The following is a 26,172-nucleotide window of genomic DNA, read 5'->3' as shown; positions in this document are numbered from 1 at the left end:
TTTTACTTTAAAATAAGGTATGTGCAGTATGCATAGGGATTTGTTCATAGTTTTTTTTATAGTCCGGCCCTCCAACAGTCTGAGGGACAGTGAACTGGCCCCCTGTGTAAAAAGTCTGGGGACCCCTGGTTTAGAGTTTTGTCATCCTTCTGTCTCCTTTCTCTAGATAAGAGTATGAATTTCTCAACAAAAGCATAATGCTTTTTGCTGTTTTTTGTTTCTTCCACAGGGCCCAGTAAGAATCCTGAGCAGGCAAGAATTCCTTAAATATATATTTCTATGTTTTGCTGTATCTTAGGCTTTCATACCTTCAAATTTACAAGCTTGGGCTCCAATTTAAATAGTCTCGGGAAGACAGTCTGATTCTGTGCTCCTCTGCGTGGCTACCTGAGTTGTTATAAAACAGGGCAGCAGAGGCTCATAATGCCACATCACCCTCAATCAACTTAGTCTTCAGTACCTTTCATCAACTCAGTGAGCAATAATCTAACATGAAATCCTTTCTCCTGTCCCCTTTTTTTTTTTGTGACAGAGACAGGGAGAGTCAGACAGAGGAACAGACAGACAGGAAGGGAGAGAGATGAGAAGCATCAATTCTTCATTGCAGCTCCTTAGTTGTTCACTGATTGTTTTCTCATATGTGCCTTGACCAGAGGGCTATAGCAGAGCGAGCTCGAGCCAGCGACTTCGGGCTCAAGCCAGCAACCTTGGGCTTCAAGCCAGCAAACATGGGGCTCAAGCCAGCGACCATAGGGTAATGTCTATGATCCCACACTCAAGCCAGTGCAGGGGGGGATGAGCTTACGCTCAAGCCAGAGACCTCAGGGCTTCGTACCTGGGCCCTCTGTACCCAGTCTGACACTCTATCCACTGCACCACCGCTAGGTCAGGTTCTCCTATCCCTTCTTAACCAGCCCCCTTAACTACCTCTCATACTTGGGTCCAATCTAAAACACTACAAGATTCAGGAAAGTGCATGTTTCCCAGCTACTCACTTTCTCTTAGCAATTTTCTCTTGCTTTGGTAATGACAGGACACCAACAATAAATATTCGCAGAGAAAATTCTGGCTCAAAAATTCATCTTTGTCTGATCAAGTAAGGTACAGGTACCACTGCCAACTGGATAAAATTCTGAAAAAAGACATTCTGGGGTAATTTGATAGCCAATAAATGAAATCTTTTACATAATTAAAAAAATAAAGGAGAAGAGCTATATGAGCCCTTAAAAGAAAACTAACTAAAGGGTATTCTTACTGGGATTTGAATTTTATGCATGTACCTGGAAGGAATGTGCTTCTGAACTCTTCTCAACCAAGGTAACAGAAAGAATTAACCTTATGCCCTAGGCACCCATTGTAAGTAATGAGTTACCTACTATCATTCAAGCAAGATGCACAGAGAGAATAAAGGTGCCCTCTTTGGAAAAAATAAGAGGAAGAGTCCCTTCAAATCATTGTTTTGAGTTCAGATGAGAAACCTGGCTGAGAAAGGCCAGACTCGGGGAGAGTGTTAGTCTCGCCATCCCTGGCAATCCAGGAAGGGGCCCTGTGTGTGGTGCCAGGTAAACTCATTACATCTGACAAAGTCTCAAGGAAACAAAGTTCACCAGATTTACCACGTTTATGTTTAAGTGATAAGACAGGAAATCATCCAAGTGAGCCATCATACAGCACTTCCAGTTCCAAAGAGTACTGACTTACTTCAGGAGACAGCACGCTACCCTTTTTAACTTTCTCATCCACATTGTTTCTTCGTCTCTGTAGCTGATCTCTTTCATTCTGCAGGGCTTGAACTTGTTCTGAAATCTTTATTTTCTCCTCAGCTGTGCTGCTCTGGAGCTGCACATTCTTTTCTGACAACTCTTGGTCCAAAAGGTTCAGGCGAGTTGATATTTTCAAACTGTCCATGTTTAAGGCCTAAAAAGACAATCAGTAAGACCCAAGAAAGTTACTGGAAATCCAGACTGCATATTATTAGGAAAAAAATGAGAGAAATTACTAAATGAATATATTTTTAGCTTTTATATTACTGTTTTCTCCATGGATAAGGCAACCTCATTTTCTAAAATCTTGAGCTGAATGACTTTTTTTTTTAAAGCTTTTTAAAAAATTTTTATTTATTCATTTTAGAGAGGAGAGAGAAAAGGAGAGAGACAGAGAGGGAGAGAGAGAGAGGAGAGAGAGACAGAGAGAGAAGGTGGGGAGGAGCTGGAAGCATCAACTCCCATATGTGCCTTGACCAGGCAAGCCCAGGGTTTCGAATCGGCGACCTCAGCATTTCCAGGTCGACACTTTATCACTGCGCCACCACAGGTCAGGCTGAATGGCTTTTTTTTTTTTTTTTTTAAGAAAGTACCTCTCTTTTTTTTAAAATTTATTTATTTATTTTTATTCATTTTTAGAGAGGAGAGAGAGAGACCGAGAGAGGAGAGAAAGACAGAGAGAGAGAAGGGGGGGAGGAGCCGGAAGCATCAACTCCCATATGTGCCTTGACCAGGCAAGCCCAGGGTTTCGAACCAGCGACCTCAGCATTTCCAGGTTGATGTTTTATCCACTGCGCCACCACAGGTCAGGCTGAATGGCTTTTTTTTAAATGAAAATTCAAACAATGAATTTAGCCTGAGCAAGTGGTGGTGCAGTGGACAGGGCATCAACCTCAGATGCTGAGGTCCCAGGTTTGAAACCCCAAGGTTGCTGGCTTGAGCATGGGATCTTTAGTGAAGCCTAAGGTCACTGGCTCAGCTGGAGCCCCCTGGTCAAGGCACATATGAGAAGCCACCAGTGAATAACTAAGGTGCCATAACTATGAGTCGATGCCTCTCATCTTTCTCTCTTCCTGTCTGTTCTGTCTCTAAAAAATCAAAACAAAACAAAAAGGAATTCATTTAATACCAAGTATTACTTGGCCACACCAGGCTACACAACATAGGTTTTAAAAGGCAGTATTTTTTTATTATAAATATTATTATTTTTTAGGTGAGAGGAGGATAATGAGGCAGACTCCCGCATGCACCCTGATTGGGATCCACCTGGCAACCCCGTCTAGGGCCAGTGCCTGAGTGCTGAGCTATTTATAGCACCTGAGGCTGATGCACTTCAACAAAGCTATTCTCAGCGCCAAGGGCCAGACTTGACCCAATTGATCCACTGGCTATGGGAGGGGAAGAAGGAGAGAGGGGGAGAGGGGCAGGGGAGAAGCAGATGGTCCCTTCTGCTATGTGCCCTGACCAGGAATTAAACCTGGGACATCCATATGCCAAGCCAATGCTCTATCCACTGAGCAACTAGCCAGGGCCTTATTATTTTCTTTTCTTTTTTTAAAGACTGACTTTATTCTTTTTAGACAAGAGAGAGAGAGAGAAGTGGGGAGGAGCAGGAAGCATCAATTCCCATATGTGCCTTGACCAGTCAAGCCCAAGGTTTCGAACTGGTGGCCTCAGTGTTCCAGGTCAACACTTGATTCACTGCACCACCACAGGTCAGGCATATTTTCTAAATTGAACTTTTCTTCTTTGGCCTATTTATACAGTAGAACTAATTATATTAAAATTTCCTAGAGCCTGAGATTTGGTTTGTTATTGTTTAAATGTTTGTTTCTACTAGTTTCATTCTGGTCAGAAAATATGGCCAATTAGATTTATGGAGATCTTCATTATGGACTAAATTAATTTTTAAAATATTTTTCATCAATGTAATTTTACATACTACCATAAGGTTTATAATTTTTTAAAAAAGCCATCCCCTATGCTACCCTTTCACCTGAGTCCTATTCCCCAAAAACAACCATCTTCAATGTTGTAGCTATTTCTTCTGGTGTTCATGTTCATGTTTCTAAATAACAGTTATCAACTTTAGATACTGTCTACTAACTGCTGATTATGGGAGATAAGGATTTAGCACTCTGATGCCTTCTCCTTCCTACTTCTCCCTCTATTCTCCCAATATGTATAATAGTTTTTCATTAAGTCAATATTCAGTTTACATGACCATGTGAATATTGTTTATATCTGAACACTCTACTAAAAAATGATTATATAGCCATCTGATACAACTTTTTATTTATATCTTACAACTAATTCTTCTCCAGTAGAACTATAAAATTCCTCTCAACACAATTTTTTCATTTGATGAAACTTAAATCAGGAAATATATTTATGTCATTCTTTTCTGGAAACATTTTGCCTGGAACATCCATATTCTGGCCACACTGGACAAGTTGTTCTGGGACTTTCCTTTGCTATTATCCTGGGAATTTTTGTGTTAGATCATATTTTCAGTCCTGAGTCTTTCATAGTTTATTCCCTCTTTTTTTGTGGAGTACATCCTCTAGTTGTTTCCTGAGACAAGCTAGAAGGGAGATACCTTTTTCGCCTGAAAATGTCCTTATTCTTTCTTCAAATACAATGTGTGGTCTTTGTGACTGGCTTCTTTCACTTCACATGTTTTCAGGGTTCTTCCATGTTGTAACATGTATCACTACTTCATTCCTTTCTGTTACCGAATAATCCACTGTAAGGCTAGACCACATTTTGTTTATCCATTCATCAGTTGATGGTCATATAGATTGTTTTCATATTTTGGCTCTTACGAACAATGCTGTTATGAACACTCATGCACAAGTTTTGTGTGGATAAATTTTTACTTCTCTTGGATATATACCTATGAGTCATTGCAGGGTCATGTGGCAATTCTTGTTTAATCTTTTGAGGAACTGCAAAATAGTTACCCGAAGCAACTGAACCACTTTACCATCCCACCAGCAGAGTTCCAATTCCTTCATATCTTTGCCAACATTTATTATCTATTTTTCAGATTATAGCCATCCTCGTGGGTGTGAAGTGGTATCTCATTGAAATTTTGATTTGAATTTCCCTGATGGCTAAGGATGTTGAGCAGCTTGTCATGTGCTTATTGGTCATTTGTTTATCTTCTTTGGAGAAATGTGTTTGATCTTTTGCCCATTTTAATTGGATTTTCTTTATATTATATTATTGAGTTGTAAGAGTTCTTTATATGTTCTAAATAAAGTCCCTTATCAGAAATATGACTTGCAAATATTTCCCCCTATTCTGTGGGTTCTTTTTTCACTTTTTTAGTAGTGTCCTTTGCATCACAAATGTTTTTAATTTTGATGAAGTCCAATTTAGCTAATGTTTCTTTAGTTGTGTGTGCTTTATGTGTAATGTAAGAAACCACTGCTTAACCCGAGGTCACAAAGTTTTGTTTTCTTCTAAAGTTTTCTAGTTTTAGCTCCTATATTTAGGTCTTTGACTGATTTTGTAGTTGAATTCATATATGGTATGATACAGTTTTCAACTATTATGTTCCTTGTCTAAAATGCATATGATCAATTCTTGTAAATATTTCTTAAGCACTGAAAAAAGATATAATCTTTTCATGCTTTTTGTTTAGAAAAGAACCCAGTATTATAAGTCTCATGTTTCCCTTCTGTTTCATTAACACAATCTTCAAAGAATCAATTTTGCTTTGATCTACTGTGTGTTTCATTTATTTGTACTCTCTACTTTTCTCAGTACATTCTTGATCCTATATATTACATCTTGTAGAAAGTATAAAATATGGTTTCATTTTTTTTCTGTATCATGGAATGAACTTATTTCCAGAAAAAAATATTTTCCTCCTCATTTCTTTTTGTGTTTTTCCTCTTTTGTGATACAGAACGTATCATAAAGGTCCTAGGTTATTTTTTTCTATTTACTCACTTGATATTTTAATTTGGTAATCCCCTTTCATGTTTTGAGGGGCAGCTTTTAAAACTTCATCCTGACAGCCAGTGTGATCATGTTACCTGGATATAATACCAGCCACTAGAGTGGCTGGAGGAGGTGCCTCTACCCCTATGTCTAGAAGCCTGGTGCTAGTTATCTGTCCACATGTTTGGGGAATGGAGAACAGAGCAGAGGTAAGTATAGGTCCCTATCCTGGTCTAGTTGATATACTGAAGTGGAAAGGTTAAGAACATGCTGACTCAGATCCTACTGATCTAGATTCTGGCTGAAAGGCACATCTAATAAAGAGGCAGGTCACTGATCCTCTGTTCCTTGATTCAATATACAGACTGACCTCAAACTCAAGGCCTGCTAGAGGCAAAGGTGTGGACAAATGTCCTTTTCAAGTCTGGGGCAAGCCAGCTTCATTTTTAGATTCTGTTGTTGCTGTTGCTAAAGCTGAAGATATGCAAAGATATATCAAAAAATGTATGTCATGGTCCTTCTGTTCTCTTCCCAATCATTATTTTTTCAAAACTTGAAATTGAGGCAAACTTCTTCATGAAACCACTTCTTTGGCTATAAAATCCAAGTCCTCCAACAAAAATTTTTGTAAAGGTCCCCAAGTGTTTATAATTTGAAAAATAAACATGGGGGTGTAAAGGGTATAAAGAGAGACAAATACAAGGTGACGGAAAATGATTTGAGCTTTGGGTGAGGGGTATACAACATAATGAACAGTTCCAATGCTATAAAAATGATTACCTGAAACTTATGTACTCTTATTGATCAATTTGTCATCCTGTTAAATTTAATTTTCTTTTTTTTTAAATTTTTTAAAAAAATATTTTATTTATTGATTTTTTTAGAGAGAGAGGAGTGAGAGAGAGAGACAGAGAGAGAGAGAGAGAAGAGGGAGGAGCAGGAAGCATCAACTCCCATATGTGCCTTGACCAGGCAAGCCCAAGGTTTCGAACCGGCGACCTCAGTGTTCCAGGTCGACGCTTTATCCCACTGCGCCACCAAAGGTCAGGCCAAATTTAATTTTCTAAATAAAAAATTTAAAAATTAAAAGAATAAATCATTACAGAAAAATAAAAAATCTTTTATAGAAACCCTTCAAACCTCTAGCTTTGGGTAGCAGTGATAGCTACATCATTTTCAAGTCTCATTTTCCAGATTACCAATGTTCAGTATATAGCATCAAACAGTACAATTTATTTTGAAAATATCCACTAAAGTTAGTAATAGAGGTTTCCAGTGGAAATGGAGAGTTATTGCTTACTTGTTACAGAGTTTCTGTTTAGGATAATAAAAAGTTTTAGAAATAGAGAATAGTGATTGTTGTACAACACTGTGAATATAATTAATACAACTGAACTGTACATTTAAAATTGGTCAAAACAGTCCATTTTAAGTTATATATATTTTACTACTATTTTAAAATACCGAAAAAGTTAATAATACATAAATCACACTTGGCAGAACATTGAACACTTTACTTAAAATTTGCAATAGATTTTAGGTGTAGCCATTAGATAAGCCATAATAAGCAAAATACACTAAAAATCAGAAGAAGAGTTTTCTTCTGATTTCTGACTTCACAGTGGCTTACTTCTTAAGAGGAAAAATCCTAACTTTATATGACTTACAATAAGAATGAAAGAGTGTACTAAATGGAATACCTGACTAGATCTCAACTTCTTATTTTCCAGGTGGCTCTTCTCCTGTAACAGGGCCTCCTTCTTAGAAACTATGGCCTCCCGTTTCTTTAGGTCTTCTTCCAGCTCCTCTAATTCTTGGCGTTGGTTCAGAACTTTCTCTATTTCTTCATCTAACCATTTCTTTTGCTCATCCAATTTCTACATTAAAATTCCAAAGAAATGTTATTTGTTATCCTTCTGCCATAAAACTTATATGGTAATATAATTTCAGATTGACTGAAACACCTAAATGAACATTTAAAAACTACTAGTGAAAGTAACAATATAGTGTTCCTGTCTAAAACTGTCTAGAAATATGTGGTTCCAGTTAACATCGTGCTGTGTTGTTTAATAAGGAATTAAAATGTACTCCCCAGATATGTTAGAGTGTGAGAGTTTTTAGGCTGACCAAGAAAGGGCTGACAATTTTCTTTACCTATATTAGGAGTTAGTTCTGCGAACACATTGGGGATCCTTTTCTGTCATAAAGGTGCATACCTCCATCACAGCACCTACCCTCCCGGTTGCTCTACAGTCTGTCTCCACAACTTGAGATCCTTGATTGGTTGTGGGGCTGTACTTTTCACCTTTGTATTCCCAAAGCCTGGCCCATGATTGGCTTTCAATAAAATGTTAAATGACTGAATAAATGCCTGATTCAATCAACTAAGCAATAAAGTGAATAAATGAATACACACAGTGGAAGACACTGATGATGGACCATGAAAATCCATTCTGCACAGTATCCAGTCAACACCAAATAATTATACAATAAAATACAGTCAGGAAGATTTCCAAACCAAATATCTTACTATTCTCTTAAACTAAGGATGCCCAGAAACAAGAACAAAAATATGAATGGAATATGACTGTCCAAGATGAACTCCACCAAGCACTCATCTGCACTGTGTTCACAGTAATGAAGCAATGCCAACTAAACAACAAATAATGGATAACAAATCAATACAGTACTATTTTCCAGTTCTTCTCAAACTTGATATTAAAAAATGGTTCCTAGAAATCTGCATTAAAACAAGGAGACAGTAAATATGAATGAGAAAACAAGAGCAAGGTGTCCACAGCAAAATGAGTCCAGAGCTATCTGTCTTCCATCCAGACCTAGAGAGTATGGTCCTATAGCACTATCACATCCAAACCATACTGAAGCCTAAAACAGTAGCTCTACAAGTTTTAGGAACAGAAAGGATAACCCAGAGCAACTACAGAAATACTTTAGTTTTGTTATGTCCAGCTATCATATATAAGGCCTTATGAAGTCTAGCATAGCAATTAAACATATTCTACAAACATTCCTTGACTATGAGTTTGCAAGATGAACGACAGAGCTTTTGTAAGCTCCATCCTAAAAGGAGAGAAACAAAAAATTATTGTTGATAATTAATGCTAATTCCTAGGTACCATGTAAGCAAAAATGGAGGGATTGGTTTTGTCTGGAAAATGGAAGAAATGTCAATGCCAGCCCTACAGAGTAAGTAATACTTAGCTGTACTTTGAAGAATGTGTAGGAGTCTGCTAACATAATACAGATTCTTTTAAGGAAACCATAAAAAATGGATTTCTCTGCATTTGATATAAAAGTTATGATTTATGTAATTCACTGTATCTTAGTTTTACGAAAATTTCTTGACTTGTCTTTTCTCTTTTTATAGAAAAAGTTCCTATCATACAGTTCCAATCTTAAATTCTTTCCTCTTATAAAGGAACTTTGTATCAAATGACTGTCCTGTTACAAGCTCTCTAAATACTCATATTGATTAACATAATCTTGTCCTGGTTTAGAGTCAAATTCTGAAAAACGGGTGTTTGTTTTACAATATTAAAAAACATAAAGTTTATTTTTTAACTCAACAGTCAGTACAAATGAAAGGAAGCTTTTTATTGTATTTCTTTAAAATTTAGATCCTTAACGTTTTGAAAAACAACTCTCACTATTATGTGCATTCCTACCTCTCCTACCTCCTGCCCCATGCCCTCTCCACCAGAAATGCTCTCTAACCAATTTCTAAAATACACTAGTAAAATAAAGAACTGGGAATACAGTAAGTCCTCCCTTAACATCATTGGTAGGTTCTGAAATTTTAAGCAAAACTATAATATATATATATATATATATATATATATACCAATTTACCATTGGCTGATTGATATAAACAAAAGTTAAGTTCCTAAGGCATCTCATCAACATTATAACGAAATTATATTGAATGAAATGACATTATTGGAGGACCTGCTGTACATTCATGAACTAAATTTTACTATTAAAGTATAACATTTAAGAAAAGAGAATAAATTTTCCAGAATCAAGGTGATGTATATGCATTTGAGTATAATTACAATTTTTTTTTTTTTTTGGATTTTTCTGAAGCTGGAAACGGGGAGAGACAGTCAGACAGACTCCCACATGCGCCGGACCGGGATCCATCCGGCACGCCCACCAGGGGCGATGCTCTGCCCACCAGGGGGCGATGCTCTGCCCCTCCGGGGCGTCGCTCTGCCGCGACCAGAGCCACTCTAGCGCCTGGAGCAGAGGCCAAGGAGCCATCCTCAGCGCCAGGGCCATCTTTGCTCCAATGGAGCCTTGGCTGCGGGAGGGGAAGAGAGAGACAGAGAGGAAGGAGGAGGGGGTTGGAGAAGCAAATGGGCGCTTTTCCTATGTGCCCTGGCCGGGAATCGAACCCGGGACTTCTGCATGCCAGGCCGACGCTCTACCGCTGAGCCAACCAGCCAGGGCCGAGTATAATTACAATTTTAAGTATAGTATTTTTCTGTACGATTTTTAGAACTGATAATTTAAATTTACATAAAATTAAAATTTTGTTTCTTTAAAGTTTGATATTTATGAATTTCATTTTTAAAATGTAGCGCTAAAACAACAGCTTTTTAATATAGTATATATGGTGCATATAAAATGAATGGAAAGCTATGATTTTTAGAAATATATGATTCCATGGGAATAAACAATCTAGTCAACATGGATTTCATGTTTACAATCCACAGCATTCAAATAAACCGATTTCTACAGAAATAATAATACAGTATATTTCTGGATGAGAAAATAACTTTTCCCCCCTAAAGTGAGAACTGGGGAGAGGCAGACAGACTCCCGCATGCGCCTGACAGGGATCCACCCGACATGCCCACCAGGGGGCGATGCTCTGCTACAACCAGAGCCATTCTAGAGCCTGAGGCAGAGGCCATGGAGCTGTCCTCAGTGTCCAGGCCAACTTTGCTCCAATGGAGCCTTGGCTGAAGGAGGGGAAGAGAGAGATAGAGAAAGGAGAGGAGGAAGAGTGGAGAAGCAGATGGGCGCTTCTCCTGTGTGTCCTGGCCAGGAATTGAACCCAGGACTTCCACATGCCAAGCCGATGCTCTATTACTGAGCTAACCGGCCAGGGCGAGAAAATAATTTTTTAAAAACAGAAATGTTCCAGAAGAAATATTAGACATTTTACCCTCAAATGGCAAAATCTAATGTTTGAAGATTTTATTCAGTGTTCACCACTTTTTACCTGCGTTTAGAAAATTATCAAATAGAAGACCAAAAAGCACTAAATAGAATTGACAAACCTGGAGTTGATCTGTAGTTCCAAACGAACCTTTTCTCCTTTTTATCTTAAATGCATCAAGGTCCCCAGCTTTCAGTTTTAGACTTTCTTCTGCTTCTAACTTCAGTTCCTGTTAGAAACAGAAGTCAGAAACACCTTATGGTTTTTACTATGTGACCATCATTAAATATTTATGAAATAATCATCTTAACATTTACTTTCTCAGTTGCAAAAGAAAGAAAGTGAGGAGATGAAGGTTGGGGCTGTTTGAGAAGAAAATAACATTAATCCCTCACTGAAGCAATAAAACTCACAGCAAAAATCAGGGTTTGGCCCTGGCTGGTTAGCTCAGTCTGTTACGAGTATCGTCCCAAAACAAGGTGGTGGGCACACATGGGAAGCAACCATGCTTCTCACGCACAACTGAGTGGAACAACATATGAATGTTTCCCTTCCTCCTCTCTTTTCCTTCCTCTGTCTCTCTAATAACCAATCAATCAATAAAAAGTAAACCCTGGCCAGAAACCTCGCTTGGTTAGAGCATCGTCCTGAAGCACAGAGGTTGCCAGTTCAATCCCTGGTCAGGGCACATACAGAAATGGCTCGATGTTCCTGTTTCTGTCTCTCCCTGCCTCTCTCTAAATAAAATATACGTAAAAGAAAATTTAAAAACTGAGTTTTCTAACAAAACTACGGTTTCTTTTTCCATTCTTTCCCAGTGTTACACATTAACATAACATGGATGAATATAAAAATTATAAATGTGCTTTTCTCTTGAGCCTTTCTGAACCCATGTCAGTCTACTCAAAGCACCCATCTGCCATAGGGATATTAGAATTTATGACAATAGAAATGTAAAAAGAAAAGTATTAGTCCATTTCTGGCTTTCAAATACCAGATTCTGCAGCATGAGAATAGCCTTACAAGACAGATCATGGTCCTGTGACAAGTATTTTCCAAATTCCATCCACATCTTTTTTTTTTTTTAATTTTTATTTTTATTTATTCATTTTAGAGAGGAGAGGGGGAGAGAGAGAGAGAGAGAGAGAGAGAGAGACGGAGGGAGGGAAGGGGGGAGGAGCTGGAAGCATCAACTCCCATATGTGCCTTGACCAGGCAAGCCCAGGGTTTTGAACCGGTGACCTCAGCATTTCCAGGTCGACACTTTATCCACTGCGCCACCACAGGTCAGGCTCCATCCACATCTTAAGAGTCACGTCAAGAGGCCCAATATTCACAGTACTCTCCTGAGGTTTAGAGAAGATGCTGCTTTCACCACTACAGTTAGCAGGAATCAGAAAGGAGGCCATGAACCAAAGTGGGACAGTTCACATTCTGTCCCTTACTGGTTATGACAGATATACAGAAAATTGAAAGGGTTTAGAAATTTTTATAGCAATTTGACAGTTTTGTCTATTGAATCTAATTATTAAAAGATAGACTTTTGGCCCTGGCCGGTTGGCTCAGTGGTAGAGCGTCGGCCTGGCGTGCAGAAGTCCCAGGTTCGATTCTTGGCCAGGGCACACAGGAGAAGCGCCCATCTGCTTCTCTACCCCTCCCCCTCTCCTTCCTCTCTGTCTCTCTTTTCCCTCCCCGCAGCGGAGGCTCCATTGGAGCAAAGATGGCCCAGGCGCTGGGGATGTCTCCTTGGCCTCTGCCCCAGGCGCTAGAGTGGCTCTGGTCGTGGCAGAGCGATGCCCCGGAGGGGCAGAGCCTCGCCCCTGGTGGGCGTGCCGGGTGGATCCCAGTCCGGCGCATGTGGGAGTCTGTCTGACTGTCTCTCCCCGTTTCCAGCTTCAGAAAAGTACAAAAAAAAAAAAAAAAATTAAAAAATTAAAAGATGGACTTTTATAATATATTGCAATTTTTGTTTCATTTTTCTACTAGTTCATGTTTTTGAAAAAATATTGGGCTATGATAAACTAATAATAAAATAAAAATTGTACCTTTTCCACAGGTAATTTCAGAAGTACTGATATAAAGGAAGTAAAATGGAAGTGTACCATTTTCAAATCCTGGGAACAGCAGAAAGAAGAAAAGAAATAATAAGAAAGACATGTGTCCCCATTTTCCTCTCTTAAGTTGGCCCCAAAAGGGGGTGACAATGTATCACTGAGGGCAGAGGGAGAGTGTAGACTGCAGGGCAGGGGCCCCACAGCCATGTGGGATTGCCCAACCTCGCAGAAAGAGCAAAGTCCAGTAGGAAAGAGACTGGACCCCTTGGCCTCAGGTGACATGGACCCTGAGCTGAGAGCCAATGGAACTCAGTTATCATGGAGATTTGACCCCCAAAATGATGGTGAAAACAGACCACAAGGTTACCAAGCTATGTAGAAGACCGAGTAGGCTCAATAGGGATTTATAATGCCATTAGGAGATGAGATGAAGTCAAAGCACCTCCATGCTCCAAGCTGACAGCAAGATAAGAGTAGGAGTCACACCAGCCATGGGTTTCATCATCAGGGGCCAGCAGGCAAAGGTGGACAACGGAGAACAGATTTCAGCTAGTCACATCCAAGGACCAACTGAAAGTTAGGGGCCACTTCCCCCTCAACTGCATAGGATGTAATAAAAAGCTATATACCCAGCTACCACATATAGTGAATTCCATCTTAGGGAGAGAAGCACAGGGTGTAAGAGGCTAAGGGACCGAATGTTCTTATTCAAGAGTGTTGAGAATTATTTAAAGGAAATGTTTAAGTTATCAGAAAAGTTTACAGACATTCGGTTAGTTCCCAGCACATTTCCAGCAATTATCATAACATGAATTGGGTAGGGTGGGGATCTCATAAAGAACACAGGTATGCTAGAGACTAAATTTTCTCTGCATTATGAGTGAATTTGGACCCTATAATATTTACTACCCATCAATTTTCATGCTTCCCTAGATCTAGTTCATAGTTATAGCTTATCCTCTGTCATAGTCACAGCAACTTCAGGATGCTTAAAGGCACCTTATACTTGCAGCTCTCTACTCTTCCTATTCCTCCACATATGCTTTAAAAGAATACTGCGGTAGGTATAATTCCTTCTACACGTTGCAGTAGATATTGTTGCCTTTATTTTATATTGTAATCCCTGTTACAATATTAAAATAATTGTCTTCCAGGTACTATGTTAGCCTTTTTACATCTACTTAAGTACCCCACTTAATCCTCATAATAATCCTATTGCCAGGGACTACTACAAACTATATTTTATAGATTTGGAAATTTGTGCTTAAATAAATAAAAGCCCAAGATCACATTTATGGCCCACAATTCCAGGGGTTCCCATACCTTTATATCTCGTCTCATCCATGGACTTCAGTTAAGAACTGCAGCTTTAAGGAAAACCTGTACAGAAGTCATAGAATTGACTAGTCAATTCCACATAGTCTGGAAGTGGCTTAATTGAGTAAAAAATGGAAAAACCGGTGTGTCAGTTAGCTCCAAACACAGGACAAGATGAACTTCAGGACTGAGCAGATTTTCTGTTAGTGTATGAAGTAGTACAAACTTCACTATATCTTTGGGGCAGACTGATCCTTTTTCTGGAATACTCGTTCTATCCCTTAAATGGGTCATTTCCCTAGAATGTGAAATATGGCTAAAGGAACAAAACTGTCCTATATAACAATGTAAAAAATTTAAGTTGCAGGCAGAATTGCATTTCAGCAGTCTATGCACTCTGACCAGAAGTTTTTTTATCTTTCCTAAGCATAGATTTAAAGCAAGGGTCCCCAAATTTTTTACACAGGGTCCAGTTTACTGTCCCTCAGACTGTTGGAGGGCCACCACATACAGTGCTCCTCTCACTGACCACCAATGAAAGAGGTGCCCCTTCCGGAAGTGCAGCAGGGGGCCGGATAAATGGCCTCAGGGGGCCGCATGTGGCCCGCGGCCATGGTTTGGGGACACCTGATTTAGAGAGTTCTATGTCTTGATTTAAGCCCTCCGTGGCCTGAGGGATGAGAAGCTGAGAACCAAAGGTCGTAAAACTGTCAGGCAGGTCTGATCTTCACACTGAAGGACTGTAACAAAGAGACTAGGTTGTTGGCAGCAGAAATGAGAACCGAACAAATTCAAGATGTTCAGAAGATATAATCTATGGGATTTAGTGTTTCAGTGGATATGGGTGAAAAGCAAGAAGAAAGAGTCAAGGATGACTGCCAAATTTCTAGCTTACCCAACTGAATAGCCTGACATATAATGTTAAGTACATTGGAAAACTATATTTTCTACCCCATGAAGGACACAGGGAGTAAGGAGATTAGTAAGGAAGATCATAAATTCACCTACAGGATAACCTAATGAAGATAGTAATTGTTAGATGTGAATCCAAATCTCAAAGAGCAAATCTGAGATTGAGTTTGGGAGCTGTCAGAATTTAAATGCAGCCACGGCAAAAGATGATGTTACTCAAGACAGAGTATAGAAGACAAGAGGGCACTGGCTGGGGCCTTGAGGAATTCCCAGGTGAAAAGGACTGACAGTGTAGGATGTGCTAGTAAAGGCAGAGAACAAGCAACCAATCAGAAAAAACAAGGAGAAAATAATGTCAAAGCAAAGGGCAAAAGGTTTCAAGACGGAGGGAGTAATGAAATGTGCTAGGTGCAACCGAGGTGTTAAGACAAGGACTTTAATAACAGAAAGTACTAGTGAACTCAGAGCTCTGAGATGGATGGTAGAGCTTGGAGCCAGAAGTCAGACTGGGGAGGATAAGAAAATGAATGGAAGCAGAGAAAATAGATAGAAATGCAGTAACCTTTTCCAAGAAGTTGGTTATAAAGGAGAGGAGAGAGGGTAGTATGAAACTGAAGAAGGATAATTTTAGGACGAGAAAAAAAATCTAAGTTGTTTAAAGAAAGATCGTAGAAAAAGGAAAAGTTGAACATATAAAGGAGGAAGAATTAAATGAGTTAAAGCTTAACATAAGTGCTTAGCATAGTACTGATTGAGAGTAAATAACTCAATAAATGTTAACTACTGCCATAATAATAATTATCATTAAGAATAAGTATCTCAAGGAAATTAAGAAAGCAATTCCATTTACAATAACATCTAAAAGAATAAAATATCTAGGAATAAAATTAACCAAGGAAGTGAATACTAGTACACCAATTATAAAACATTGCTAAAAGAAATTAAAGACCTAAACAAATGCTCATTGATAAGAAGACATTATGTTGTCATGATTCAATACTACATTAAAAGATCTAGATCTACAGATTCAATGCAATCCATATCAAAATTCCAACGGCCTTTTTTGCGGAAATGGAAAAGTTGATCCTTAAATTCATATGGACTCGCAAGGGGCCTCCAATAGCCAAAACAATCTTGAAAAGGAAGAACAAAGTTGAAAAACTACCCAATTTTGAAACATACTACAAAGTCACAGTAATCAAAACAGTTATGGCACTGGCATGAGGACAGACGTATAGACAAATGTAATAGAACTGAGAGTTAAGAAATAAATCCGCTTGACCTGTGGTGGCACAATGGATAAAGCATCCACCTGGAACACTGAGGTCGCCAGTTTAAAACCCCAGCTTTCCCTGGTCAAGGCACATACGGGAGTTAATGCTTCCTGCTCCTCCTCTCTTTCTTTATTTCTCTCTCTCTAAAATGAATAAAGTCTTTAAAAAAATTTTTTTAACAAATAAAAAACAAAGACTTTTTAAAAAATGAATGAAATCCATAAATCTAAGTCACTGACTTTTGACCAGGGTATCAAGTACATTTAATGGGAAAAGAATACAAGGACCTTCCAGTTATGACAGTTTCATTCCTACTATAGTGACGTAACCTTAATTTTGGTTTAAGTTGAAACACACTCTAGCCTAAGTCACTTACCTATCTTTACACAGTTGTAAAATCATAATCTAAAACATAAAACACAACTAAGCTGGCCCTGGCTGGTTGGCTCAGTGGTAGAGTGTCAGCCTGGTGTGTGGAAGTCCTGGGTTTGATTCCCAGTCAGAATATACAAGAGAAGTGACCATCTGCTTCTACTCCCCTCTCCTTTTTTTTTTTTTTTTTTTTTTTACAGGGACAGAGAGAGAGAGAGAGTCAGAAGAGGGACAGACAGGGACAGACAGACAGGAACAGAGAGAGATGAGAAGCACCAATCATCAGTTTCTCGTTGCAACACCTTAGTTGTTCATTGATTGCTTTCCCACATGTGCCCTGACCATGGGCCTTCAGCAGACCGAGTATCCCCTTGCTCGAGCCAGCAACCCTGGGTCCAAGCTGGTGAGCTTTTTGCTCAAGCCAGATGAGCCTGCCCTCAAGCTAGCGACCTCGGGGTCCCGAACCTCGGTCCTCCGCATCCCAGTCTGACGCTCTATCCACTGCGCCACAGCCTGGTCAGGCCCCTCTCCTATCTTTTTATCTCTTCCCCTCCCACACCCATGGCTCGAATGGTTCGAGCAAAGTTGGCCTCCGGATGGCTCCATGGCCTTGCCTCAGGTGCTAAAATAGCTTGCTTGCTTGAACAACAGAGCAGTGGCCCCAGATGGGCAGAGCATCGCCCCACAGGGGGATTGCTGGGTGGATCCTGGTCGGGAACATGCATGAGTCTGTCTCTCTGTTTCCCTGACTCTCAATTAAAAAACAAAACAAAACAAAAAAACACAACTAAGCCACAGAAAAAGGAAAAGGACATAAATATACTGTACTGTACACGGTACTGCATACTCTCCTGCCACATGCAACAAAATTAGTTTGCCCACATAGTCCATAAGTATGATGCTAATGGTGTAAGCTGAAACACGTCTCAACTTTTTAAAGTTTTTATGGGAGCGAGTGTTATAAACTCAAAATATTATATGTCAAGACTGTTGTAACCCGAGGACTCCTGTAATCTCTTCAACAGTGCTAGACCAACTGGATGTCCACACACAAAAGAATTAAGTTGGACCTCTATTTCACACAATATACAAAAATTAACTAAATATGGGTCAATGACCTATTAAATATTAGAGCTAATGCCATAAAATTCTTTAAAAAGAAACATAGATAGGCCCTGGCCGGTTGGCTCAGCGGTAGAGCGTCGGCCTAGTGTGCAGGAGTCCCGGGTTCGATTCCCGGCCAGGGCACACAGGAAAAGCGCCCATCTGCTTCTCCACCCCTCCCCCTCTCCGTCTCTCTTTTCCCCTCCCACAGGGAGGCTCCACTGGAGCAAAGATGGCCCGGGCGCTGAAGATGGCTCTGTGGCCTCTGCCTCAGGCACTAGAATGGCTCTGGATGCAACAGAGCGACGCCCCAGAGGAGAACATCGCCCCCTGGTGGGCATGCCGGGTGGATCCCAGTCGTGTGCATGCGGGAGTCTGTCTGACTGCCTCCCCGTTTCCAGCTTCGGAAAAATGAAAAAAAAAGAAAAAAGAAAAAAGAAACATAGATGTAAATCTTCATGATCTTAGATTTGGCAATGGATTCTTGGACATGACACCAAAGGCACAAGTTACAAAATAAAAAAATTAATTGAACTTCATAAAAACTAAAAACGTTGCTGCATCAAATATCATCAAGAAAGTTTAAAGACAACCTGTAGAATGGGATAAAATATTGGAAGTCATATATTTGATAGAGTTTAATGTCCAGAATATATAAAGAACTATAACTCAATAACAAAAGATAAATCCAATCAAAAGTAGACAAAGATTCCTTCCATCATCATTCATCCCCCATACCCTCTTCTACCTCCTGCAGCACCCCCTTCCCTTCTGGCAATCACCATGCTGTTGAGTGTCCATGAGGGGTGGTTTTTGGTTTTTTTTGCTTAATTCCTTCACCTTTTCACCTTAATTTTATTAACCAATGTCATTCCAATAAATTCAATAAAATTTTTTAAAATAAAAATAGGCCCTGGCTGGTTGGCTCAGTGGTAGAGTGTTGGCCCAGAGTGTGGGTGTCCCAGGTTCAATTCCCAGTCAGGGCACAGAGGAGAAGCAACCATCTGCTTCTCCAACCCTCTCCATCACCCTTCTCTCTCTCTCTCTCTTCCCCTCCTGCTACAGTGGCTCAGTTGGAGCAAGTTGGCCTGGGGCACTAAGGATGGCTCTCTGATCTCGCCTCAGGCACTAAAATAGCTCAGTTGCCGAGCAATGGAGCAGTGCCCGGTAGGGGGCTAGCCGGGTAGATCCCAGTTGAGGCGCATGCGCGTCTGTCTCTCTGCCTCCCTACTTTTCACTTAAGGAAAAAAATAGGTTGGAATAGGAACAACAAAAAAAAAAGAGACAAAGAACTTGTATAAACTTTTTTCCATGGCAATAGCACATGAAAAGATGCTGAATATTATTAGTCATTTGGGAAGTGCAAATCAAAACTACAATGAAATACCATGTCACACATACTTGGATGTCTATAAAAAACAACAACAAAAAATAACAAGTGTTGGTGAAGGTGTGGAGAAATTGGAACCCTGATAACATTTCTGGTGAGAATGTAAAATGGTGCTGCTTCTATTGAAAACAGTGCTTCCTCAAAAAAGCTAAATGTAGATTTACCATATGACCTAGCAATTCTACTCCTAGGTATTTCAATATCAAAGGAATTGAAAGCAGGGACTTGAGCAATTACTTGTATCCCAATGTTTACTGCAGCATTATTCACAATAGCCAAAGGTGAAAACAATCCGATGTCTTATCAACAAATGAATGTATAAACAAAATGTGGTATATGCATACAATGGAATATTACTCAGCTATAAAAAGCAATGAGGTTCTGATACATGCTAGAATGTAGATGAATCCTGAAAATATGTTAAGTAAAATAAGCCAGACATAGGACAAATACATTTATAATTCCACTTTTATGAAATATCTAGAATAGGAAATTTCATAGAGACATAAGTAGATTAGAAGTTACCAGGGGCTGAGGGTAAGGAGGAGATGGTAAGTAATTAATGGTTCCAGAATGTCTGTTTAGGATGATAAAGAAGTTTTGAAAATAGATGGTGATGGGCGCACAATTCTGTGAATGTAATTAATGCCACTGAACTGTACAAATGGACATAGTTAATATATTTCATGTTATATATATTTTACCACAACTTATAAAAATTAACTGCAATATCCCAAAACCCACTGAATTGTATACTTTAAATCACTTTAATTTTTTTTATTTTTTTTACAGGGACAGAGAGTCAGAGAGAGGGACAGACAGACAGGAACGATGAGAGATGAGAAGCATCAATTATCAGTTTTTCGTTGCGACACCTTAGTTGTTCATTGAGTGATTTCTCATGTGCCTTGACCAGGGGGCTACAGCAGACCGAGTGACCCCTTGCCTGAGCTGGCAACCCTGGATCCAAGCTGGTGAGCTTTGCTCAAACCAGATAAGCCCGGACTCAAGCTGGCAACCTCGGAGTCTCGAACCTGGGTCCTTCCGCATCCCAGTCCGACACTCTATCCACTGCGCCACCGCCTGACCAGGCTGAATTGTATACTTTAAATGGGTGAATTGTATGATATGTAAAGTGTATCTCAATAAAGCTGTTAAAAAAAAAGAATCGGCCCTGGCCGGTTGGCTCAGTGGTAGAGCATTGGCCTGGCGTGTAGGAGTCCCGGGTTTGATTCCCAGCCAGGGCACACAGGAGAAGCGCCCATCTGCTTCTCCACCCCTCCCCCTCTCCTTTCTCTCTGTTTCTCTCTTCCCTTCCCGCAGCCAAGGCTCCGCTGGAGCAAAGTTTGCCCGGGTGCTGAGGATGGCTCTGTGGCCTCTGCCTCAGGCGCTAGAATGGCTCTGATTGCGGCAGAGCAACGCCCTAAGATGGGCAGAGCATTGCCCCCTGGTGGGCGTGCCAGGTGGATCCCGGTTGGGTGCATGCAGGAGTCTGTCTGACTGCCTCCCCGGTTCCAGCTTTGGAAAAATAAAAAAAAAAAAAGAATCAGTAACTTGACTTAAACGCTATTTTTAAGTTCCCTTTAATCACTAAATTGTAAAATTATTTTAAGATCTGAGAATAGATTATATTCCATAATTATTCCAAAATTAAATATCTAGGAAATCTCTAATTATGTTCCAAGTTTTGGGGTTTGGCTTAACATTTCAACAGAAGAGAATGGTATGTAGTACTAGATAAGTGTTATTGTTGTTATTACGATCACGATCATCCTCCTCTTTCTTAGATGAAGGCCATCATAGATATAAATAAACACTCAGAAAGGCTAAGTGATTTTCTCAATAAATGATCCAGCTAGATAATAAGAGCTGAAATTTGAACCTATGCTGGCCTAGCTCCAAAGCCCAGGCTGATACCATCTCAATCCATTCTACAGAACTGTTGGATGTACAGGTGTGATCACTCTTCTGCTCACTATAAATGAAATGGTACCATTTTACCTTGTACTTTTTTCCCTGCCGCCACATGGATAATGCATTTCAAAGCACTTTGAAAATGGGAGGCCCTGGACGGTTGGCTCAGCGGTAGAGCGTCGGCCTAGCGTGCGGAGGACCCGGGTTCGATTCCCGGCCAGGGCACATAGGAGAAGCGCCCATTTGCTTCTCCACCCCTCCGCCGCGCCTTCCTCTCTGTCTCTCTCTTCCCCTCCCGCAGCCAAGGCTCCATTGGAGCAAAGATGGCCCGGGCGCTGGGGATGGCCCTGTGGCCTCTGCCCCAGGCGCTAGAGTGGCTCTGGTCGTAACATGGCGACACCCAGGAGGGTTGCAACATGGCGACGCCCAGGATGGGCAGAGCATCGCCCCCTGGTGGGCAGAGCATCGCCCCCTGGTGGGCGTGCCGGGTGGATCCCGGTCGGGCGCATGCGGGAGTCTGTCTGACTGTCTCTCCCTGTTTCCAGCTTCAGAAAAATGCAAAAAAAAAAAAAAAGCAAAAAAAAAAAAAAAAAAGAAAATGGGAAATCCTATTTAAATGTTAGAAGTTATTTAGAAAGTTGGCTTTAAGTGTTTTTGACAGCTGCAACTAAAATCAAGGCCCTAGTTTGAAAAATTTTATCACTGAACTTTCTTTTGTAAAGTCAAAGCCTTCAAGACAGTATTCAGAATTCAATAAATAGGTTTTACTATGTAGATGAACAAAGCTTTAAAGAGAATGAGAACAGCAGCCAAGGACAGGACAAGGTTAGATATCTCATAAACCAAATAAATCAAAACCTTGGCTTCCTAAGCTTTGAGCCATCTAGCATTTTATATTATGCTTAGCAGGGAAGTATGACAATGTTACTTTGATTTTTTGTTGATCCCGCTTAATTTCTGTATCCAGTTGCTTCCTTTTTTCATTTTCTTCTTGAAGTCTTTTTTGTAGCTGTACTTTCTGATATTTCATGTGGTCTACACTCTGCTCTAGTTCATTAGCTCGTTTCTCATTTTGGATAGAAAGTGATGCCAACTTCTTACTGTTTTCTTGCTTCTTCTGTAAGACCTGGAATCATATGGAATATTTCAAAAGAAAAAATTGCATCTCTCACAAACTTCAAGTAAACTTATACTTTTCATTCAATGACAGGAAAGGCACTTTGCCTAGATTTTAATTATTTTTTATTTTTGATAGGTTCACAATTGTTTTCAACAGTTCTACTTTTACAGTTGGGCAACCACCGTGACTTTGACCAGATATAAAGAATGACGAGAATTCCTAATGCTGATAACAATAAAATTAATCTTGTTGCTTTTTATTAATATTTTAATTAAAAATATTATATGTACATGGTAAAAATTAAAACAATACAAAACTAAATTTATATTTAATTTTTATAGTAATTGCAATGCTGGAGCAAAATGATAAAACTAGCACTTTGGTGACTTTCCCACATCAATACAAGTACTGAAAATCTTGTTTAAAGATGAGATAGGTTGCCATTGTCTTTTGTACTTACTGCAGATGCTCAAAAGTATACCAGTTAGCATTAAAATATTAACATAACATATAACTATATATATCTAAGACATAAAGAATACAATTTCAGAATTTTTAAATTCAAAAAAATTATTTTACAAACTGAAATAACTTCATTATACAAAAAGAAACCCTCGTATTTCGATCTTTTAAATGGTATATGTTAAAATAATGAAAGCTGATATTATCATTACAACAATGTGACACTGAATTATAGTTACTTTACCTTTCTAAACCTTAGCTTGTTCATTTATAAAGTAGGGTAAAAATACCCACTTAAAAGGATTAAATTATGATTAACACATACAAAACAACTGGTATGTATGTCACACTTTGTAGGCATCTAGCAACTGTCAAATTCATCTTCCTCCTCACCCCCACCACCATCCTCTTCATCTTCATCATCCCCTCCCCCATCAGTTGTGCATGGATAGGTCAAGGCACAGAAATGTCTAAAACCACACTGGGATCTTGCTTTGGTCCTCTGCTATATGAGATATTTCTTTTGAACTTAAGTTCTGTGTCTTTCCTTATCAGTACACTTAGCAGAAAAGAATATGGAACAAGAAACTTGGAAACAAAAGGAACATGGTAATTCATAGGCCCTATTAATAATCTTTTATTTAATTTTTTATAAAAGAATTTTTTTTATATAAAATGAATTTCAGGGCACACATGTGCCCTGAAAGGGATCTACCCCCATCTGGGGCTGATGCTCAAATCAAACGAGCTATCCTCAGCACCCAGGGTCGATGCTCAGACCAATCGAGCCACTCACTCACTGGCTGTGAGAAGGAAAGAGAGAGAGAAGGGAGAGATGGAGGGAAGAGAAGCAGATAGTTGCTTCTCTTCTGTGCCCTGACCGAGGATTAAACCTAGGATGTCCGCATGCTGGGCCAACGCTCTATCCACTGAGCTAACCAGCTAGGGCCTCATTTAATCTTTTAATCTCAAACATTATAATTGTGTAAGATATAGAGCACAAAAATAATCTTTGCTAAATCCATAAACAAGGCTTAAACAGTAGATGTAGAAGATAAATAACCTCCTTGGAAAAACAGTAATTCTGGTTATTACATATTGAGTATAAGAATTATAATCAGGGTCCTGGCCGGTTAGTTCAGTCTGTCAGAGCCTCATCCTAAAAGGCCACAGTTACAGGTTCAATCCTGGTCAGAGAATAAACATGAAACAACCAATGAATGTATAACTAAGAGGAACAACAAATGAATGCGTTTCTCTCTTCCTCTCTCTTTTTCTCTCTCCTCCCCCCTCTTCTCCTCTCTCTGTCTTTCTAAACTCAATCAATAAAAGAAAACTTTAAAAAAAGACATAATCAGAATTGAAGCTAGGATGTAAAACTATGAAATTACAAATAAAATTTTTAAATAAACACAAAGAAAATATCTTGCTTTGTTCTACTGCTTTGTTAAAATGCGTACTTCATTAGGCATCACAGCCTTAATTAAAAGGGTCAAGGAGGAAGGCCCTGCCAGGTAGCTCAGTTGATTAAAGCACTGTCCCCATACACCGAGGTTGTGGGTTTGACTCCTAGTCAGGTCCCCTCCCTACAAGCATCAACCAAAAAATGCATTAATGAGTGGAACAAATTGATGTTTCCTCTCTCTTTCCCCTTTCTCTCTCTAAAATTGACTAATAATTAAAAAAAAACTTTATAAAGAGTCAAACAAAAAAGAATTGATTCCAAGACTCTCTGAGGTGAACTGCTAAGTGAAAACAAGTATTCAAAGGCAGTGGACAGTGTCCACATTCTCCTTTTCTCAGTGCAAATACTTTCAAGTCATTACTTTAACTTGAGGCTACTTGGGTAAAAAACTTTAGTGGCGATGTCCAGATGTTTGAAATGTCATTACAAAACGCTAGGAGGAGGGATCCTGGGGGGCTGTTCGCCTCTGCATTCCCACGTAAACTAGGACCTGGCACACAGGAGGTATGCAGTGAATACTTACTTCCTTGAAAGAACGTAACTGGAACAGTTTTAAAAATAAAGAATACTCTGAATAGATTACCTACAACTCCATTCTACCCACAGTGGAAATGGTAGAAAGCAATGAATTATAAATGAAAAGTAAAAAAGCATTCTAGCAAACTCATTATAATCAGACCGCACCAAAAGCAAATGAGAATGGCTTCATTACACAAAATCTCTGGAAAAAAAAAAAATCTCTGTAATGAAAAAGTTCTCATACAGCTGTATATTGAACTGTAGCTATTTCTAAGGTTATATCTAAATCCAGCATAGGAAATTAAGAATAAGATAAAGTACCCAAAGTTATTAACCTTTCTTCAACCATCCAGTTATGGTTTGAGAAGAATGAAATAGCCATCATTTTTGTTGGCTATCTACAAAGTGGCATACATACACCAGATTTTTTTTTTTAATATATGCGAGACAGAGACAGAGAGAGAGATACACAGAGGGAGAGATAGGAGCAGAGACACAGAAAGGGAGACAAGAAGCATCAATTCTTCATGGCAGCACCTTATTCATTGATTGCTTTCTCATATGTGCCTTGATTGGGGGGGGGGGGGTTTAGCCAAGGCAGTGACCCCTTGCTCATCCAGCAACCTTGGACTTCAAGCCAGCAACCTTTAAGCTCAAGCCAGTGACCATGGGTCATATCTATAATCCCACACTCAAGCCGGTGACTCCGCGCTCAAGCCAGCGACCTTGGAGTTTCAAACCTGGGTCCTCTGCATCCCAGGCCAATACTCTATCCACTGCACCACCACCTGGTCAGGCAGTATCCAGATATTTTATATTTATTAATTAAGCATTGATCTTTTGTCCTTCAGAAAAAGAAACTATTTCTGTGGTTACATTTATTCTGACCTCAGGCTTTTGATAAAAATATTAGAATAATATACCTCTTGAATGCAGAAATATATTACAGATCAAAATTATGTAAACCTACCAGCATTCTGAAAAAGAGAAGTTGCATTCTAGTTTGTCTTGCTGGTAAAAACTGAATCCTACTTCTTTCCTAACTAGGTACAAGAATCCTCAAAAGCAGAAAGCTTTAAATAGGTTTCTCAATTACATTCTAAAATTACCTGGACTTTCAGCTTTGCAGCATCCATCTTTTTACGGAACTCCCTCTGTAATTTTACTTTCAAAGCAACATCAGAAAGATCTTTGTTTTCCAGTTCTTGTAGCTGCTTTTCTGTCTCAATTAATTCCACTTTCGCCTGTTCTGCTTCGTTCGCAAGTTTTGTTACTCTCAGAGAATACTGTTTGCTTACCGACTTGGCATCATTACCTTCACCATAATAATAATAGTAATAACAATTATAAATTATATTTTTTAAAAACTA

General features: G+C 39.4%; 2 protein-coding genes across 2 annotated transcripts in view; one reads left to right on the top strand and one right to left on the bottom strand.

The window, feature by feature from the left end:
* RMI1 (RecQ mediated genome instability 1) overlaps window positions 1-26,172 on the top strand; it is a 274,637-nt gene that overhangs the window by 114,902 nt on the left and 133,563 nt on the right. The gene's annotated exons all lie outside the window — the stretch shown is intronic.
* KIF27 (kinesin family member 27) overlaps window positions 1-26,172 on the bottom strand; it is a 93,561-nt gene that overhangs the window by 20,601 nt on the left and 46,788 nt on the right. Inside the window, exons 9-13 of the mRNA XM_066256986.1 lie at window positions 25,912-26,117; window positions 22,165-22,362; window positions 11,021-11,128; window positions 7,415-7,591; window positions 1,702-1,917 (exon numbers count right to left, since the gene is read on the bottom strand). Coding sequence (XP_066113083.1) covers window positions 1,702-1,917; window positions 7,415-7,591; window positions 11,021-11,128; window positions 22,165-22,362; window positions 25,912-26,117 — 905 coding nt within the window. The remainder of the gene's footprint in view (window positions 1-1,701; window positions 1,918-7,414; window positions 7,592-11,020; window positions 11,129-22,164; window positions 22,363-25,911; window positions 26,118-26,172) is intronic.

Source organism: Saccopteryx bilineata, chromosome 2, assembly GCF_036850765.1.
Source record: "Saccopteryx bilineata isolate mSacBil1 chromosome 2, mSacBil1_pri_phased_curated, whole genome shotgun sequence".
NCBI lineage: Eukaryota > Metazoa > Chordata > Mammalia > Chiroptera > Emballonuridae > Saccopteryx > Saccopteryx bilineata.
The sequence above is the reverse complement of the archived record's forward strand: the minus strand, read 5'-3'. Positions and strand labels throughout refer to the sequence as shown.